The sequence below is a fragment of the Hylobates moloch genome, unplaced genomic scaffold, assembly GCF_009828535.3.
Source record: "Hylobates moloch isolate HMO894 unplaced genomic scaffold, HMol_V3 SCAFFOLD_29, whole genome shotgun sequence".
Lineage (NCBI taxonomy): Eukaryota > Metazoa > Chordata > Mammalia > Primates > Hylobatidae > Hylobates > Hylobates moloch.
The window spans coordinates 1,797,315-1,817,293 of record NW_026652304.1 but is presented as its reverse complement, the minus strand read 5'-3'; the positions used below and the strand labels follow the sequence as shown (position 1 = coordinate 1,817,293).

Below are 19,979 nucleotides of genomic sequence, written 5' to 3'. Positions count from 1 at the left end.
AAAAAAAAAAAAAAAAAAGAATAAAAAAGAAGTTGGAGGTAGGTAAGGAGAGGAACGTGGGGGACAGAGTCCTCAGGACTCTGGCTTTTACTCTGAGTGAGTCGAAAATCCAATTAAAGATTTGAAAGAGAGGAATGACCTGATCTGACATTTTACTGTGAACATTTTCAAACCTTTACAGAAGTGGAAGAGCATAATGATCCTTCATGTACACATCGCCCAGCTTCAACTATGATGTTTCATTTGTAAATATTTCCGTATACAATTCCAAAGGATGAGGACTATTTTTAAAAGTCCAACTATAATACCATTATATTTTAAAAGTTAACACTATGTCTTTAAATATCAAGAGTTTGTATAGATTCGCACTTTGAAGGTCGAGCTGATGAAATTTCCTGACGGGTTGGATGTGACATGAGAGAGGAGTCAAGTATTGCATAGTAATTAAAAACCTTTGCAGCATAGTCCACTTACCAAAAGACTACTGTGTATGCACTTCAAAGCAGGTTTTAAAGATTAACACCGAGCATCTGGCTTCATGAGTTTTAACTTCTTTTCATAAATGTTATACAATGTCATCATCTCTCCAGATAGAGAAAATGCTATTATTCTTATTTTCAAATGAGGAAAATGACACAGAATTATTTACATATTATGTAACTTGGTCCCAAGTCCCTTAGATACTGGTTTAGAAAATCGTAGTAAACTGGAAATGACTTATCCAAAATTGAAATTTATTTTGCTCTATTGTCTTTTGTTGCCTATGGGAACTTTGTGCAGGTAACTAGGCACATATCAGGACTGATTTACCGACCTCTCAAAGTATTTTTAATTATTTTGGGGGATATCACAGAATGAGTTCTACACAATTCATTTGAATCGAATTCAACTTAAGTAAATTCAAATGATGTATTGGCTGCCTCCTATTTATTAGATGCTGCTCACAGGTATAAAAGCTTAGGCTAACAAGTATAAAACCTGCATAACTGTAGGTTTCAATGCAGTGTGATGAGGGCTGAGAAGATAGTGGTACAAAGAAGAGAGGTAGCAGAGTGAAGTTGAGTCAATGTGATGAAGATTTCTCTAGACTTGAAAGGGCTAGAAAAGGTTATTCTTGGCAGGTAAAAAACATGAGCGAAGGCATAAGGATAAGCACAGGCATGGCAGATTTGGGAATGTCGTGTAATTCGTTGCTGGCTTGCAAAGTACATGGAAGGGGAGTGAAGGGGCAGAAGGAGATGAATCTGGAGGGAGAGGTTAAAGTGTTCCAGAGAGCAATATGCAGGTGTTACTCTAAGTCAAAGAGGTCGTAATAGCATGTCCAAACTCCAAAACTCTAAACAAGTAATAGAATTGCTGCCTTGGTAGGGCATATCACACATATCAACCCAATCTTCTGTCACCATGACATCCATATAACTCCAGCTCTACACATTTCCCAGCCTATGTTCCCAGGGTCTCCAGATGACGTCTGCAAACTGCACTGCAGAAGGCTCTGCTATGTCTTCTTAAAAGTAAGCAAGACTGTTTTCCTTTGTTACATGAGCGGCAAAAGGATAGGGTGCTCTTTGACCTCACCCTATCCACCTGTAGGGTGGATAGGAAAGTCAAGGAAGAGTAACCCAGAAGATTTAGTTTTACCTTTCACATCAAAGAGGTCCCTTAGCATCTACTCAGAGCTGTCACAATTTCTGGTGTGTGATTATGTTTCAGAATTCGGCCTTGCCACTGTTGAAGTTGTTCTGTGGAAAAAGAACCTCTCTTAATTTTACATCATGTCCAACTTCTCTTTTATTCCAGAATCACTCATATGCTGTTGGACTCTTTCCAACCATGTGTGCTAACCTGGGCAATGTCATAACAGATGAATTATGTTTACTTTGTCTTTGATATCTCAGCTCTTTTTTCTTCTATTCAAGTTCCCACCTCCATCATTACTGATAAGAGTTCATTGAACAAAGAATGTGTCAGATATACAGAAGTGTTTCCCCCCTTTTCTCTGTCTCTCTGTTCCTTCCTTTCCTTTAGTTTCCTTTCTCTGTCTGTTTTCTGATGCCTCATTTTAGAAAAGTGATTTTTTTTTGTGGGAAAATCATTTTAGCATTAGAAACACAATGGCTATCACTGACAGCTTCCTCTGATGAAATGGCCATTTGTCATCATTACTCGGTCATGGGAGTGCTAAGAAGACTTAAATGCAGGGCTACCACCCCTTCCCAACTCATCTTTTATCCACTTTATTTCTCTAAGGAAAGACTTTGAAAAATGGGCTTTGCCCTCTTGGATGCAGTGAAGAAATTCTAGCTGGCTACAGATGTTATTGTTGGTTGGAGGCAAGGGATAGAATCATGGTCACACAATTGTAGAGCCAGATGGGGAATGTAGCAAACATAGTTGTAATTTCTCATTTTACAGACGAAGAAACTGAGGTGCAGAGAGGTTTGGTGACTTGTTTAAGGCATGTAATTGTTATTGGCAGCTTTCTGTTCAGAACTTAAGAGTATGACTCAGTCTGGATCTTTTCATCATAATACTCTGCTCCTCTTACTTTTCCCTGAAATTTATCACATTGACAGCAATGTGATCCCTAATGACACACAGATTCCCAAATAATTTTTGTAGTAAAAATTTCCATTTGCAATTCTGGACATGTGTGTGTGGAATTTTATGTGATGACATATTGGTCCTATCTTTTGGATAGGATCATAAATGAAATGACTTATAGATCACATTCAAAAGCAGGCCAGGGGCCAGTGTGTAAGCAGGTGTGTTTTCATATTTGGAGTTCTGTACTTTTATGTTAGTCAGTGGGTCTAGGACTCTTGTAGTGCATTTCCAAAGGGTCAAAGTCTTCTGCCTTGAGCTGTCAGCTTTCCAAGGCAGAAGCTGGATGCTTTCTCTTCCTTCTGGGCTCCTTCCTCTTAGGCTTCCCCCTTCTCTTCTCCTCCATTTGTATCTGTCCTTTTTCCCGGTACTTTCCCTGGCTGGTCTCAGCTAGATGCTCACTCAATGCTGTTGAATAAATGAATGAATTTCTTAGTAATTATGCAGGTAAATCAAGGTATTGTCTCCCAATACAGTGCTATGCTTTCTGTGGAAATTAGACTGGAAGTCAGGCTTTTCAAAAAAGAAGATGTGGTGTCAAACTGCAGCTCTCTCTCTCTCTCGACTTACCTTTTTTCTATCATCCATATACCTTCTTTCTTTTATCTTTGGGTTCCGAGACCTCACCATTCATTAGCACTTGGAGCAGACTGGTAAGAATAAAGAAAGGAGAGGTGGTGAAACTCAGCTTGGGTCATCTGGTTACACATTAGTAACTGACAAAAGATAAAAAGATACAGACTAAATGGGTTTTTAGGGAACTTTTTCCAGCCTATTCTTGTTTCCCATTAGCGTGAAAAATCAACACTTGCTTGTATTTTGGGGTGAAGACATTTTTCTTAAGTGAGTGGGAAAGCCTCTTGACATTTTACAGAGAGCCTTAAATTTTGAATGGTGAATGCTAATGTTCTTTGTGCATAAAGAATTTCAGAACTCGTATATATGAGCATTAATGATGCATCATTTTCTATTTGTGAGTTAAACTAGGTATTATCTGTAATCATATTTTTAGGAAACATTCAAACTTTCATCAAGCCATTCTCTTGTATGACTGTCAGCTCCATTAACTCTGTTTTCATGGAACGCAACAGAGTTCTTAACCTTTGCATTAGAAATTAAATTAGCATTTTCTCTCAAAGAAGTATTGCTGTCCTTACAATAAATAATTGTAGACAATTTCTTTCTTTTTCTTTTTCTTTTTTGAGACGGGTTCTCTCTCTCTGTCACCCATGCTGGAGTGCAGTGGCACATCACAGCTCACTACAGCCTCAACCTCTTGGGCTCAAGTAATCTTCCCACCTCAACCTCCTGAGTAGCTAGAATTATAAGTGCACACCAGACCTGGCTAATGTTTAAATTTTTTGTAGAGTTGGGGTCTTGCTATTTTGCCCAGGCTGGTCTCTAACTCTTGGGCTGAAGCATTCCTCCCACCTCAGCCTTCCAGAGCAGTGAGATTATAGGTGTGAGCTATCATGCCCAGCTAATTGCAGGCGATTTCTAATGGCATTTAGTATTTCTGGGTTTAAGGATGAGATCTGAGGTAATGACTTTGTTTCCAGATGTGAAATAATTTGTCCTTGGGTTGTGAGCCCTTTGGGTGGGCTCCCAAGGATCCTGCTGTCTTCTGGGAGCCCGGGCTCTGGGGTCAGACTGCCTGGGACCTTGACTCCCTGTTTTCTGATTGTACAACTTTGGTGAGCGGCCTGATTCCTCTGTGCCTTGGCTACCTTGGTTACTATTTCTAAAACAACTGGTGTTGTAATAGTACTGCTTAGAGTACTTTCAAGGGTTAAATGAATTAGTCCACGTAAAACGCTTAAAATAGTGCCTGTCACAACCATCAGTTTAGCGTGAAAATCTGCTCACCTGCTTGGCCAGCCCCTTTTACTTTATTAGACCAAGGGTCGTGCCGGGTTTTCCAGAACTCTAAGTTGCAGTCTAATCTTTGTGCAGAAGCTGAAATAGCAGCCATAACGTTCTCCCTAGATGATTTCGTGGAGCTTCTTTGAACTGTATATATCTCCAATCATTTTTTTGGAAGAAATTTTCTTCTGTACTTTTTAGGGATGAGAATTACCTGCCTTGGCTTATTAACTAAAAGACACCGTGATTACAAATAAAATTAAATAAATATTGTATCACTAAATAGATAATATGAGATAGATATATTAAGTTTTCAGATAAACAGTATAAAAGAGCTAGAGTAATTTGTAAAAAGTTGGGAGGACCTAGTTTGTCATGCAGGAAACAATTTTTAACTTGCCTACCCCAGAACATAGCTACCACATGGTTAATGAATTGACCTGGCCCAGGACTCATTTACCTTGAGCTTTTCTAAAAAGGAGGATCAGGATTTTCCTCTCCAGACTCTACCATTTTAGGTAGAGTCCTTCTTGTCAATTCTTTTTAAGAACACACATTTACTTTTGTGGAAAATAAATAGATACAAAATAAATACATACAAAATTGCATAGCAATTAGAAATACCCAGGAGGTATGTTCTGGTCACAGACACAAACTGCCTCCAACTTCTGTCCATCCATAGTGATATTTAAAGCAGAGAGGGGTACACAGGAAACCACATTTAGATGGACTCAGATGCTGGCACACATACAAGCATTGATAACTGGCTTCTCATTACATGAATACATTCTTCTGTCAGAACAACAGACTCAGCTATGCTTCTGGCAAAATTGTTCTTAATTCTCTATTGATTAATTTATTCGGTAAGTATTTATTGGATATTTTCTGTCTGAAAAGTGCGATTCCAGGTGCTTTGTGTATCTCTGTGTGTGGGTGTTATATAAATACTTATAATACAGTATCCATACTCTTGAAAAGCTTAGTTGGGAAGGTAAGGCATACAATACGGAACACAAAATTTTAGTCATTCCGCAACCATCTGTTGAATGGCTGCTATTGTTAGTATCGTGGAGAAAACTGAGAAGCAAAGATGACTATAATAGGATCTCTTTTCTGGAGATGCACAGTGGACACATGGTTATATGATGATTATAAGGACTCCAGAATAGTTCTATACATGATGCTCTGGGGCCACATGCAGATTCTGATGAGAAACAATTAACTCTTTTTGGCTGCTAGCTGAGAAGGGGTAATTGTCACTCAGGAGATTTTTGCCTTTTGACTAACATAGAAAGGAGTGTGAGTGAAGGCTAGAGGTGTACTAACTTGGTCAGGGCAGGGTGACACGTAAAATTAACCATCACAGGGAAGGGTAGGGTTGGAGAGGCAGACTGTGGCCAGGTTACAATGGGCTGAGGCTAAGGAGACGGGGTTTATCCTGTAGGCTGGTGGGTCTTACTCTGAAGTCTTTTGGGTGGGACATTCATGGACTTCAAGAGACCTGTGAATGCCCTAAGATTATAAGTAAAATCTGTGAGTCTGTAACTAAAGCTAAAGCTATTTTTCTGGGGCCCACCATCTAAAGAAGATTCTGAAGCCTTAGGGTGGCTGTGGAGGAGACAGGAAGGTCCATTTTGCATGGTAGAACCCTGCCTGGCTCTTGCTGCAGTGTGGGAGGACAGGTTTGCAGTGTGGAGGTGTGGCAGGCATGGAGTTGGGAGGACTGGCAGAGGACTCGCCATGTCCATACACTCACTCAGATGGCAAATATTTATTAATCATCCAACTGTGTATCAGACACTAAGAATAAGCTGGGAGGCCATGGCAAGTGAGGTCACCACAGACCCTGCCACAGTGGAGGTTATGGTCTATAGGTAAGGCAGGGAAGAGCACTGCAAAGGGTTTGCCCATTGCATCAATCATTTATTTATGCACATGTTGATTCAACAATTATTTCTATGCCAAGCTGTCTTCAAGGTGCTGGAGGGAATGAAGCGTACATTTCACTGGGGAAGACAGACAATAAGTAAACACATTAAAATCTGGCTTGGCTTGACGTTGGGGAGTGGTGAGTGCCATAAAGAAAACAAACCATTTATGCAGCCAACAAACATATGAAAAAAAGCTCATCATCACTGGTCATTAGAGAAATGCAAATCAAAACCACAATGAGATACCATCACATGCCAGTTAGAATGGTGTTCATTAAAAAGTCAGGAAACAACAGATGCTGGAGAGGATGTGGAGAAATAGGAACACTTTTACACTGTTGGTGGGAGTGTAAATTAGTTCAGCCGTTGTGGAAGACAGTGTGGTGATTCCTCAAGGATCTAGAACCAGAAATACCATTTGACCCAGCAATCCCATTACTGGCTATATACCTAAAGGATTGTAAATCATTCTACTCTAAAGACACATGCACACGTATGTTTATTGCAGCATTGTTCACAATAGCAAAGACTTGGAACCAACCCAAATGCCCATCAATGATAGACTGGATAAAGAAAATGTGGCACATATACACCATGAAATACTATGCAGCCATAAAAAAAGGATGAGTTAATGTCCTTTGCGGGACATGGATGAAGCTGGAAACCATCATTCTCAGCAAACTAACACAGGAACAGAAAACCACACACTGCATGTTCTCACTGATAAGTGGGAATTGAACAATGAGAACACATGGACACAGGGAGGGGAACATCACACACCTGGGGCCTGTCAGGGGATTGGGGGCTAAGGGAGTGATAGCATTAGGAGAAATACCTAATGTAGATGACAGGTTGATGGGTGCAGCAAACCACCATGGTACGTGTATACCTATGTAACAAACCTGCACATTCTGCACATGTATCCCAGAACTTAAAATATAATTAAAAAAAAAAAAAAAGAAAACGAACCAGCGTAAGAGGATGGAAAGTAATAGGCTCGTTTAGAATGGTGTGAGAAAGCCAGGCAGGGAGAAGGTGCTGAGACAGGGAGGTCTGGATGTGTTTGTGGAACAGCTGTGACAGCACCTGGAACTTTGGGAGCAAGGGAAGGAGTGTGGGCAGGCAAGGGTGAAGGTGCAGGGGGTTGTGCTGGGCCTTCCAGGTCATGGAAGGACTTGAGCTTTACTCTAGTTGTGGTAAGAAGCTGCTGAGGGCTTGGAGTTAGGGGAGTGAAAAGATCTCTACTATAATAGGGAGAGTTCGGGATCTGTAACTTAACCCCAGGAGCCAGCAAAGCTCCCTGGAGGAAATGCAGTTTAAGCTGAGAATGGGAGGATAAACAGGTGTTTTTCAGGGAAGAGGAAGGGTGCTCTAGGCACAGAGAACAGCATGCTGGAATACTTCTGCTAGATCATAGGGGCAAAATGGGAGTGTGGGAGTAGGAGAGGGCTTTCTGGGGAAGATATTTATTTTAATTTTGCATGCATTGAGTTTTTGAGGTTTCTTTGGTTTGTTCATGTGGAGGTGCAGAGCGGGTATTTAGCACATAGGTCTGAAGTCCAGGGGAGGGGTGTGGGACAGCAGTTGGGTGTGGCAGAGATTCCACAAAGAGCAAATATCATCTGAGAATGGCAGAGGGCTGAGGGCAGAGCCCTGAGGGACACTGGCGTTTAGGAGCCTGCTGGGGAAAGAAAATACTGCAAAGGGAACGGAAGTGGAGTGGTTGCCAGACATAGAAGCTAGTGTCTAAGTAGATGTCATGAGATGTGGGGAAGGTGTTACATATCTAAGAATGCAAAGTTGAACCCCTGTGAACTGTAATACTTAAGATAAGTCGTATAAATTGTGTGGAACTAGAGCTTGGTTTTCCAGGAGAGATGAAATGTGTGTAGGTGACAGGAAGCAATGAATACATGGGCGAGTGTAGTGTGAGCAATTTCTCAGAGGTGAATTTGACAGCATTTTGCTTAGGAAGCTACAAAGAGACCAATGCTAGCTGGTGCAAGGAATTCAAGAATTTAGACTTAAGTCTATATAATGATGATTTTTTTTTAACGAGTTTCCCGGTTTATCACTCCCAGAATATAGGCAGAAGTTTGAGAGTTTTATGTGTATTTTCTGGAAAAGATAGTTTCAGTGTTTTTTACATTCTCAAACAGGTTTATGATCCAAAGAAAAGGCAGTGGTCACAGATACATGAAATGACAAGGTATTCAAAGGAGAACGTTGTACTTTATGACAGTTCTTTGGGCAGTGGCTTGCAGGACGAGTTTGAGGAATGATTGGAGGCAGGAGAGTAATTCTAGTAATTCAAATGTGGAGTATTATTGATCTGTCAGACACAAATGCAAAAACAAGGAATTCAAAGAAGGATAGGTAGAATGTTTTGAAGAAATAATTGATGAAATTTGGTAATGAGTTAGATGTAGGAGATATATTTAGCAAATGTTTATTAAGGACTGTATTAATCTGTTATCATGCTGCTAATAAAGACATACCAAGACTGGGTACATTATAAAGAAAAAGAGATTTAATGGACTCACAGTGCCACATGGCTGGGGAGGCCTCACAATCATGGCATAAAGCAAAGGAGGAGCAAAGGCACATCTTACATGGTGGCAGGCAAGAGAGTGTGTGCAAGGGAACTGCCCTTTATAAAACCATCAGATTTCATGAGAGTTATTCACTATCATGAGAATAGCAAAGACGAAAACCTGCCACCGTGATTTAATTACCTCCCACTGAGTTCCCCCAGGACACATGGGAATTATGGAAGCTACAATTCAAGATAAGATTTAGGTGGGGATACAGCCAAACCATATCAAGGACCTACTGTATATGGTTAAAATTGGGAGCAAATGAGACATGATTCTTGCCTTCTTGGAGTTTACTGTTTACTAGGGGAACATACACTTGTCAATAATCACCCAAATATAGGATTGGAAATTGTGGTAAGTGCCATGAAAAACAAGTATAGGGAATTTTGAGTGTACATAGCTTTGGGGACTTGATTTGATGTGGGAGCCTTATGAAGTTATTGCACTAGAACTGAATTAAACCACATTTCTAGGGAGTGGACATCTATCTGTTGGTTCTTTAAATTTAGCTTTACAAAAATATTTCCTTTAAAAATCAAGGCTTCTTAAATTTTAAAAACTGCTTGGCTAATCAGGGGAATAATGCTTTTGGATAGCTGGTATCATTATTTATGGTTGGAAAAACAACAGTATTTGATTACATTGAGCTTTAAACTTTTCCTTTGATTAATGAAAATTTTATTGGCCAATAGTTTTTATTATGCTCTGTTTTTACTTGGTCCAAGAGATTCTATTTTCTGGATCCAATATGAATACCTTCAGACATCCCTCTTTTTTTTTTTTTTTTTTTTTTTTCGCCCAGGCTGGAGTACAGTGGCATGATCTAGGCTCACTGCAACCTCTGCCTCCTGGGTTCAAGCAGTTCTCTGCCTCAGCCTCCCGAGTAGCTGGGATTACAGGCGCCTGCCACCACGCCTGGCTTATTTTTGTATTTTTACCGGAGACGGGGTTTCAGCATCTCGGCCAGGCTGGTCTTGAACTCCTGACCTCATGATTCATCCACCTCGGCCTCCTAAAGTGCTGGGATTACAGGTGTGAGCCACCGCACCCAGCCCAGACATCCCTCTTAATTGTGTTGAATATGTAGTATCAGTGGTGCTTTCATTTGAAAATATTTAGTAGTCAATTGATGTAATGAAAACAGAACTAGATCAAGGCAGTTAAGCTTCCTATTTCCATAGGTGCAGTGGTATTGTGTCTTTTTTATATGATCTCTCATGCTTCTGGACATCCCTTTTTCTGCTATTCTTCATTCTCTAGCTGCACTTGGTGCTTCATGGTTGAAATGCATTGTCATAGATGCATTCATTTCTCATTCGATCTTCAGCTCTACTTCTTTCCAGAGAATCTCTACAGGCATCTGTTAGGTTGAAGGACATCTAATGTCTTCATGTGTAGCTTGGTAAACCAGTCAACTTTCTATCTGAGTCTTAAGAGAAAGTGCCCAAGATGAGAAATGGTACAGGTTTGGTGACAATTCAATGAGTAAAAGATAAGAATTTTATAAGGAAGGAGGTATCTTAGTAATTGTGCTAAAGAAGTAGATAAACCTTCACTTGTAATAAAGGGATAGGGCTTGGTTAGGGTTTGTGAAGTCTCCCCTTAGGAAGGCAAACCATGAAACATTTTGAGTCTTTTAAAGAAGGAAAATAAGAGTCTTTAAAGAAATTTTTAAAATTTATTTTACATATTTTTTAGAGACAGGCTCTCACTCTGTCTCCCAGGCTGGAATGCAGTGGTGCAATCATAGCTCACTGCAGCCTTGAATACCTGGGCTCAAGTGGTCCTTCTGTCCCAGCCTCCAGAGTAGCTGGGACTGCAGGCATGAGCCATGTGCCCAGCAAGAGACATTCATTTTGGTACTATGATAATACAGAAAAACAAAGGGCCTTTGAGGCTGAGGGAGCAGAAGAAGGATGGATGTAGACATGGTATAGATACTTTCTACTAAAGAGCTGTGAGGCTAAAAATGCCAGGTCTATGACAGGTGCAGTGGGCCAAGGCCAGGTAGAGAGCAGCAGGAAGACATGAGGTGGGGACCTGTACCTAGGCCCATCTGCTGGGACTGATCTAGCCATAGGTACTCAGAGAAGCCCAGGTTGGTGCCTGATCCCCCTTATGGCCTAGACATGGACACCTCCCAGTCTGTTCCTCCCTGCTGCCCATGGTTGGGCTATGTTAGTCTGTATTCTGAGGACACAGCTCTCTGTCTAGAGGAAGTTATGTTATCTTGGTCTGATGGATACTCAATGTGAACGTTATTTCAACGTGCCACAGGGTCTTGGAGCCCAGAAGAAGATCGCTCTTGCCTTTTAGTTTATATATATTTTTTTTTTTTTTAAATAACGTTTTGAGAGTCTTTATGGAGTAAGTCTGGGCCAAAATGATAATTGACAATGTTATTTACATGGATTCCTAAGTTGGCTAAAAAAGTTCCTTTATGGGTAGTGAATATAGCCCATGTAGTTTCCTCGTCTTCTTTAGATGCCTTCTATTTGTATGCCCAAAGTCTGCAGTTGATTTTCAGTAAGTTGGGGGTCATCTTGGAGATAAAATGTAGATGAATGGCATTTTGCTGACAGCACACATCTTTGCTATTTCTGAGGAAAATGGGCTCTCGCTATTAAATCTTTTGTCAATATTTATAAAAATAATATTTAGTTATTCTATCTATATTGTGGAAACTATAAATTTATTGATTCAGTCATTTGATATCAATATTGTTGGGTCCCTATTTCAAGTGAGGCACTATGCTCTAAGCACATGGCATTTTAAAGATGAATAAGACACAAGGAACTTTGCAGATAGTAATGGAAATGAGAATTAATCAACTGAAGATTAATATAGTACGTAGCAGAAGAGAAGTAAAAAAATCTTCTAGAGAGTTCAGAACAGGGATGTTAATTCAAGTTTGTGGGGATTAGGAGTGGCTGATAAGAGAGGCATTCAGGCAAAAGGTGACATAAAAATGCAGTATTCCCCTCACACTCATTAGGATGGCTACTATATTAGAAAAAGAAGAGAGTAAATGTTGGAGAGGATATAGAGCAAATAGAAACCTTGTGCCTTGTTCATGGAATGTAAAATGGTGCAGCCACTGTGGAAAACACTGGTGATTCCTCAAAATATCAAAATAGAATAGTCATATGATCCAGTAATTCTACTTCTGGGTATATATCGAAAAGAATTAAAAATCTGGGTCTTGAAGAAATATTTGTATACCCATTAGTTATAGCAACATTATTCATAATAGCCAAAAAGTAGAAGCAATCCAGATGTCTATAGATGGATGAATGGATAAACAAAGTCTGTGTAGTATATACAGACAATGGCATATTAGTCACATCATGGACCTTCAGGACATTATCTTAAGTGAAATATGCCAGACACAAAAAGCGAAAGTAGGGTTCCACTTAATGAAGTATCTAGAATTGCCAAATTCACAGAGAACAAAAGTAGATTGGTGGCTGCTAGGGGATAGGGGAAGGAGAAAATGGGGGATTATTGTTTAATGGGTATGGAGTTTCAGTTTTGTGAAATGAAAATGTTCTGAAGACTGGTTGCACGATGATGTGAGTATATCTAACATGACTGAATTGATGAGCACTTAAATGTGGTTATGATGGTAAACTTTGTGTTATGTATATCTTACCACAATTTAAAAAATATAGCATTTTATTATGTAGGCGTGGGTGGGAAGATACTTGACACATTGAAACTTCTGGCCATGCGTATATTGTTCACTCGCTTATTCCTTCATTCATTCAACAAACATGTATTGAATGCTTGCTATGTGCTGGGCACTGAGCTAGATACAACAATTAATAAGGCTTATAAGACACTGAATCTGTCAATTTCATACTTGCTAAATATCTACTCCCACCTCCAAAGGCACTAAGCTTCTACAGTTAGATATTCATAGCTGCTTCCTACTGACTTGAATCATGCATAAGATATTAGCAAACAAGCAATAAAAAGATTTGAGGTTGATGGGGGCGGGTTCGACAGCATGGTGGTGAAATGGAAAGAGATGGGTAACAGAATACAAACTAGAATTGAAAACTGTGAGCCAGTGCTCTCTAAAGAACATTAAAAAATAAAGAATTCCTATTTGAGGCTGCCAACCTCAGAACTAAGTTATTTAGAACGGACAAAATTGGCAAAGTCAGACGTACTCAACCCAAGGAGCCAATATTTTGTGAATATTATGGCAAATGTAGTTTGAGAATCACTACCACAAAATTGTGAACCATAATAATGAGTGAGAAGGCAGGGAGAGGTTATACAATTTGGGCTAAAAGGAAAGACAGGGCTTGTGAAGGGGAGGACCAGTGAAAGTCAGTGTGGTTCAGGTATTTGGGTGGGGAATGGAAGCAGGAAGCTTGAGCTTCCTTTGCCAGGAGACCCTGCTGGAAGGGCTATCATCAATTGACTTTAGCTCATCTTAGGATTTTCATTTTTAAAAAAATGTTCATAGGAACCTTCACTCCATCTATACTTTCAATGTCTGCCTACCTTTCTTTCTTATACAACTTTGAACACTCTCTCCATTCATTTAAATATATTATGGAGTGCCAACTACATACCAGGCACTGTGCTGGGCTCTTATCCCACCTTTATTTGATTGCACATGCCTGCCAAGTCCTGGTCCAATATAACATCTACTCCTATGCCTGGTCCGGCAAGAGATGCAAACTCATATTCCTCTACTTTCCTTACCTCCTTCCTTCCAGTCTTCTTCAAGTTGTCTTCATTGAGGCAGTTTCTTTTACCTATGTTTTTAATCCCAACTGCTCTAGTTTCCTTCTTGGCTTTATTCTTTTATCTTCTTTGTGCTTTCAACCATTCCCTCTCTCCTGGCCCATGGCCTTCAGTCTACACGAGGCCTTCTCAAGTCTCTTCATTCTAAACAATTCATTTTCTTGGGTCTTATATTCTTTAGCTGCCACCCTATCTGTATCTTTTCCTATTCTCCTCCAAGTTCTCAAAGGAATGCCTTCCCTCATTTTAATCTCCTGGCATTCCATCTGCTGGATTTTGGCTTGTGCCTGTACCTGTCTAAGGAAACTCCTTGCTAAGAGTCTGCTTTGTCAGATCTGAATTCACTTAACCAGTCTTTGCTTTGTTGGACTTCTGTGCCCCATTTGCCATTCTTGATCATCCTCTCTGTAAAGCTGTCTACTTTCTTAAAGCATTTTATGTCCTTATTTTATTGGTTTTCCTAGAGTCTCCTTACTGTTCATTTTCAGCTTCCTTACTGTTCATTTTCAGCTTCCTTTCTGTGTTCTTCTGATTGTCTCTCTTTCTACATTTTTTTTTTAGCTTTCTACTTTCTTAAAGCATTTTACTTCCTTGTTTTCTTGGTTTTCCTAGAATTTTCTTACTGTTCATTTTCAGTTTCCTTTCTGTGTTCCTCTGATTGTCTCTCTTTCTACATTTTTTTTCCTGTGTTCCTCTGGTTGTCACGCAGGCTGGAGTTGTCATGATCGATCGTAGCCTACTGCAGCCTTGACATCCGAGGCTCAAGTGATCCTCCCACCTCAGCCTTCCAAGTAGCTAGGACTACGGTCGCACATCACCATTCTCAGCTAATTTTTTTAAAAAGCATTTTTATAGAGATGGAGTCTTGCTATATTGTGCAGGCTGGGCTCAAACTCCAGGCCTTAAGCAATTCTGCTTTGGCCTCCCAAAGTGCTGGGATTCCAGACATGAACCACCATGCTCAGTCTCTACATGTTCCTAAAGGTGAGTTTTGAATATTGAAGAACAGTATTTTCAAATTGCAGATTCAAGTTATAAAAACTGATATCCAGGGTTATGTGGCAATGACATAAAAATTTGAATTGTTATTTTTTTGACACATATTCTGTGTTGTCCATCAGTTCATCTGAGTTCCAAATGTCCCAGCCATTTTATGCTTTGTCTCTGTTTCCTAGAGACCCTGAGTATGGTCTAGAGTTGGAATGAGCATTGGTCCCTAATGGTTCTGAAATAATTGTAAATTCCTGCAAAAACATTAAGTCTATTAGAAACCAGCTAATTTCATTTTGTCATTTTTCTAGGTAACATATTCTGGTGCAGGTAGTATGTTTTTAAAGCAAGTTTGCAATAAACAATTTCCCCTCAAGGTTAATATAATAGGCAACACCTTTTGCTGCAACAGACGGCAAGAGGTAATGAAAGATTAGCTTACATTATGATTCATTATTTCAAAATGTCAGGATAAAGTGGATCTGCTGCATCTCCCAGAGAGTGCATGTTTTGCTTTTCTAATGTTAATGGATTTACTGTTTTTTTCCCCCCCAGGCCAAATTCAGATAATCGACGCCAGGGTGGCAGAGAAAGATTGGCCAGTACCAATGACAAGGGAAGTATGGCTATGGAATCTGCCAAGGAGACTCGCTACTGTGCAGTGTGCAATGACTATGCTTCAGGGTACCATTATGGAGTCTGGTCCTGTGAGGGCTGCAAGGCCTTCTTCAAGAGAAGTATTCAAGGTAATAGTGTGTTGAAAACGACTTCTATTTTTGATCCTATGAGCAGATCCTCAGAGCCAAAGCGACTGAGGAAGGAAGACATAGAATCAGCCATTTGTACAAAACACGAATCCCTAGTAGGTCCACTAGTATCTTTGGTGGAAACGTGGAGAAGAGACAGGATCTCAGGAGAAGGAGTTGACACATGCCAGGGCAGCTGAGGCTGAGTAATTCCGCTTCCTTCCTTTGGCAAGACTCAAACAGTTTTGAGCAACTCTACAGAGGAATTCCACTAGCTGGATCTCTGAGGAAAAAAGATGTCTGTGCCCTGATTGGGGAATGCCAGATGGACATTCATGTTTGGTAGGCAACTTTGCCTATATGATCTGGTATATGCTGTTAATTGTCCATGCATAATTATCTCTCTACTCAGGCCTTGTCCAGGCAAATATTCTGTTTTGTTCTAGTTTAGCTTGTTCTCCCCTTTCTCTCTTCCATCTCTTTCTTGTCTCAATGGACGACAGGATGTTTTGCTATGAGCTGACTCAGTGGCTGGTGTCTTGTAATGGGGGAGATATCATCTTTACCAGACAGTTATTAAGTATCTACCTGTAGCATTTCATTGCCCTGCCTGCCTCCATCCTTTTCTTGTCTATAGTTTACCAATTGTAGCTAACATACGGTGAGCTATACTTTATTTCTACTCCAGAAGTGTCTGTATTATTGCATTATAATAGGATAACCTGGGGAAACGCTAATCATTTTTACTACCTAAAATACCTATGCTAAATATCCTTTATCTGACAGGAACAGAGATCTGACAGCAGCTTAGGCTAACCGAATTCATTTTTTATCTTAAGTATGGGGCATTTTTCTCTCTTCTTATTCTTTACATTTTCAGCTTAAGTGAAGGTTAGTATAAATACTAAGAATATTTCTGATGGAGTTTTCATGTGATTCCTGCTACAAAAACCCAGATTTAAGTAATTTGTTGAAAACCAGAGTCCGCTAAGTTAATAAACACTAATTGAAGAAGTGATTCTCATGGACTTCCTGTGATAGCTCTTTCCTGCCCTGATATGAGATGAAAGCTGGGGGATGGTATATAGTATTTATTTTTCCTTCTGTTGCCAGTGGGACTTTTTTTTTTTTTTTTTTTAAAAAAAGCTGTTCATATCTTAATCGAGTAGCATGTGAGGTCAACATGGTCCATTTTAAAAGCATTTTCTTCGACACATTGCTTTTAACATCTTTTAGAACTCTGCTGTGAGACACATGGACTTTTTTGTTGGTATTTTTATACGATTAATGAGATTCTCAATAGTAATCTTTGTGTGTGTATATATATAGATATAAATTCTAAATGTAAGTTAATATATTTATTATTATTTTTCTAAACATATATAAATATATATATGCACACAGGCTATTTAATTTTATTAGATGATGCTATTTTAATTCAGAAAAAATGACATTTATATTTTGATTTTGGTTAGTATAAGCCCTTAGAGGTGTTTTGACAACTCTCTTAATTTGTGGTTTTACTGTTTATGTGATTTTATATAATCTAAAAGACCATTGTTTTTACCAAGCGTTTAATTTGGCAGTGAAAGAGCATCTGACAGAGGTATGCTTAGTAGATAGGTCTAACTGCACAATTGGATGGATTGATCTGAGACTGTTTCCTCATCAGTAAAAATGATTTGGAGCAGTGGTTGGCAAAGTTTTTCTGTAAAGGGCCAGATAATAATATTTTAGGCTTTACAAGGGCCACACAGTCTCTGTTGCAGCTACTTAACTGGATTATAGCCTGTAAGGTGACCTGTAAACACATGGAAGTGATTATGTGCTAATAAAACTTTATTTATCAGAATAGGTAACGGATCAGCCCTGGCCCGTGGCTGATCCCTGATTTAATGTTTATTTATCTGATCTAAATACCTTTATTTATGGAAAGGAATAGGGGATTTTTAAATCTAAAGTTTTGATTATTCACATTTTACTGAGAACTTACTCTATACTTGATTAGATGTTCTGAGAGAAATAAAACAAAGTGTAAGACATAATCCATAATACCACAAAATTTAAAATTTATTTAGGAAATTTATTTGGGGAAGTAAATGTGCTTGTTCTCATGATACAATCAGAAAGTAAGTCAGTATTGATAAAGTGCTACCTGTATGACAAAGATAAGGAAAACAATAGAGAGATGTAAGAAATGAAAATATCCGTTATAAATTAAAATTATTAACATTGAAAGTGGAAATGATCTTCCTCCAAGAAACAATGGCAATATTCTCACAAATTTTTTGCATCATTTTTGTTCAGCATTTAAGATAAAATTATATAAATTCCCATAACATTTAGTATTGTCTCTAAGCATTAAGAACAGAAAAAACAGAAGGAAAATATATTTATAAAAATCAACGAATACAGTGTGAGATATTTCATTGGTATGGCATTATCTCAAGTTCAAATATTTTGAAAAATTTCTGCTTACTCTTTGATAGTTAAAAACAAGTATCTCAGCTGGCGTGGTGGCTCAGGCCTGTAACCCCAGCACTTTGGGAGGCTGAGGCAAGTGGATCACAAGGTCAGGAGATTGAGACCATCCTGGCCAACATGGTGAAACCCCATCTCTACTAAAAATACGAAAATTAGCTGAGCGTGGTGGTGCACACCTGTAGTCCCAACTACTTGGGAGGCTGAGGCAGGATAATTGCTTGAACCTGGGAGGCGGAGGTTGCAGTGAGCTGAGATCGTGCCACTGCAGTCCAGCCTGGTGACAGAGTGAGACTCCATCTCAAAAAACAAACAAAACAACACCACCACCACCACCAACAAAAACCTCTTATCTCCGTCTTGTATTTCAGTAAAATAGTAGAATTTTACTGAAACTGTAGCATATAAAAATGCAATTCCACTTGGTTTCAGAAACTTCTTGTGTATCATAGTGTGAAGTCACTTATCTTAGGTTTTTAAAATGGGATGAGTATTGAGTCCAAAGTTCTGGAAGAAGCCTAGAAAGAAGGCAGAGTTATTAACCTTAAAATTATTCAGTTCTTCATTCATTCATTTATTCATTGACTAGCTTTACTAACAAAGCCCTATGCAAGACCCTGGAAATGCGATGATAGAAAAACCTGGTCCCTACCCTCATAGAACTTGTGAGGTAAAGGGGGATACAGACTGATAAACCAGCAATTAGGATGGTGCCAAGATAGAGGTGAAGGCAGCGTCTTATAGGATCCAAACTCCACTCAGTCCTGGTGGTGGTTGAGTCTGGCTGTCAGAGGTTTCCTGATTAAATCTGGAGGGTGAGTCAAGGGAGCATGGTGAAGAAGGAAGGAATGCATGTTTAGCCATGTGAATGAGGCCACGAGTGAAGACCAGGAGGAAAGGCAGAGTGCGGGGAATTCTGTGCATAATAATTAACAAAATTAATGTACTGTTAAACAAAGACATTTCTGGGCCATGGATTTTATCCTAGACTGTGTAAAAACCAAGTAATTGATTTCCTTTATACTTTAAAAGCATTTCCATGTATTTAATTTGTTTGTGTGTATAAAAGGGAAATATCAGAACAAGTTTAAGGGTTTCTAGTTCTGCTTTCTCATCATAGTCTTGATAACTTGGAACTAAAAAGTTTTTTCTGAAATTGTCTGTGACTCTTTATAAATCACATTGCCCCTCAAACACATTTAAGGACGGTGAAGGGTCTGACACGTAGGTGGGAAGTTCTGAAGATGCCGCAGCTCTCCCTGTTTTCCTTGTTACTTAAGAAGAGAGCTAGAAATGAGTGTACGTCAGATTATTCTCGTGTTCTAAGTGTTTTGGTTGAAGAGGTAAAGTGTTTGGCTTGAAAGCATACAAATTTTCATCCACTACTTAGTGTGCAAACTTGATTACTTAAGAGATTGAGTAATGGCCTCCAGTGAAACGCATTCTTTTTAAAAAGCAAAGTGAAGGATGCTATTTAAGTCAGAAGGGGCGAAATTGGATATTTTATGAGTTTATTAATCACTGCAGGCATAGAAGTAGTGTTCCTTAAGATGTGTTTTAGACAGTCTCTGGGATGAGTTATATAAGCAGATCTGGCTGTAGCTTCGGCAGCCAGATACTACCTTTGAGTATTATTTCAAGGAAAAAGGACTCCACTGAGCCCACTGCTTCTCTTTCATTATTATTTCAGAAGGTTGTGTGTCATAGAGGGGGCTCAGGCCTCCCTATACACCACTAGCTATGTTGCCATTTTATATTATTTCTATAAGGTGCCAACAGAAGCTGCTCATCAGATCAGACAGACATGGCCCAGGCAAGTATTGACTTACAGATGATCTTTGGCCAGGAAGACATGGTATCAGGGTAGAGTCTGGTTATGGATCAATGCAGTGGGGACCTTAGGTCCTACAAGTATAACTGAGAGCCTGATCCACCAGGCCTTAGAAAGCTTCAGGGTGAGACAGTCCAGTACCCTGGATAGCTCCTTTAACAGCTGCGGCCGGTAA

At 39.4% G+C, this 19,979-nt stretch overlaps 1 protein-coding gene across 4 annotated transcripts in view; it reads left to right on the top strand.

Moving 5' to 3' along the window:
* LOC116463211 (estrogen receptor) overlaps nt 1–19,979 on the top strand; it is a 311,141-nt gene that overhangs the window by 18,377 nt on the left and 272,785 nt on the right. For 3 of the 4 annotated variants that reach the window (XM_058434502.1, XM_032146206.2, XM_058434503.1), the window contains exon 2: nt 15,302–15,492. In XM_058434502.1, coding sequence (XP_058290485.1) covers nt 15,302–15,492 — 191 coding nt within the window. Of the gene's footprint in view, nt 1–15,301; nt 15,499–19,979 lie in introns of all 4 variants that reach the window. The other variant, XM_058434501.1, reaches the window with a different exon arrangement.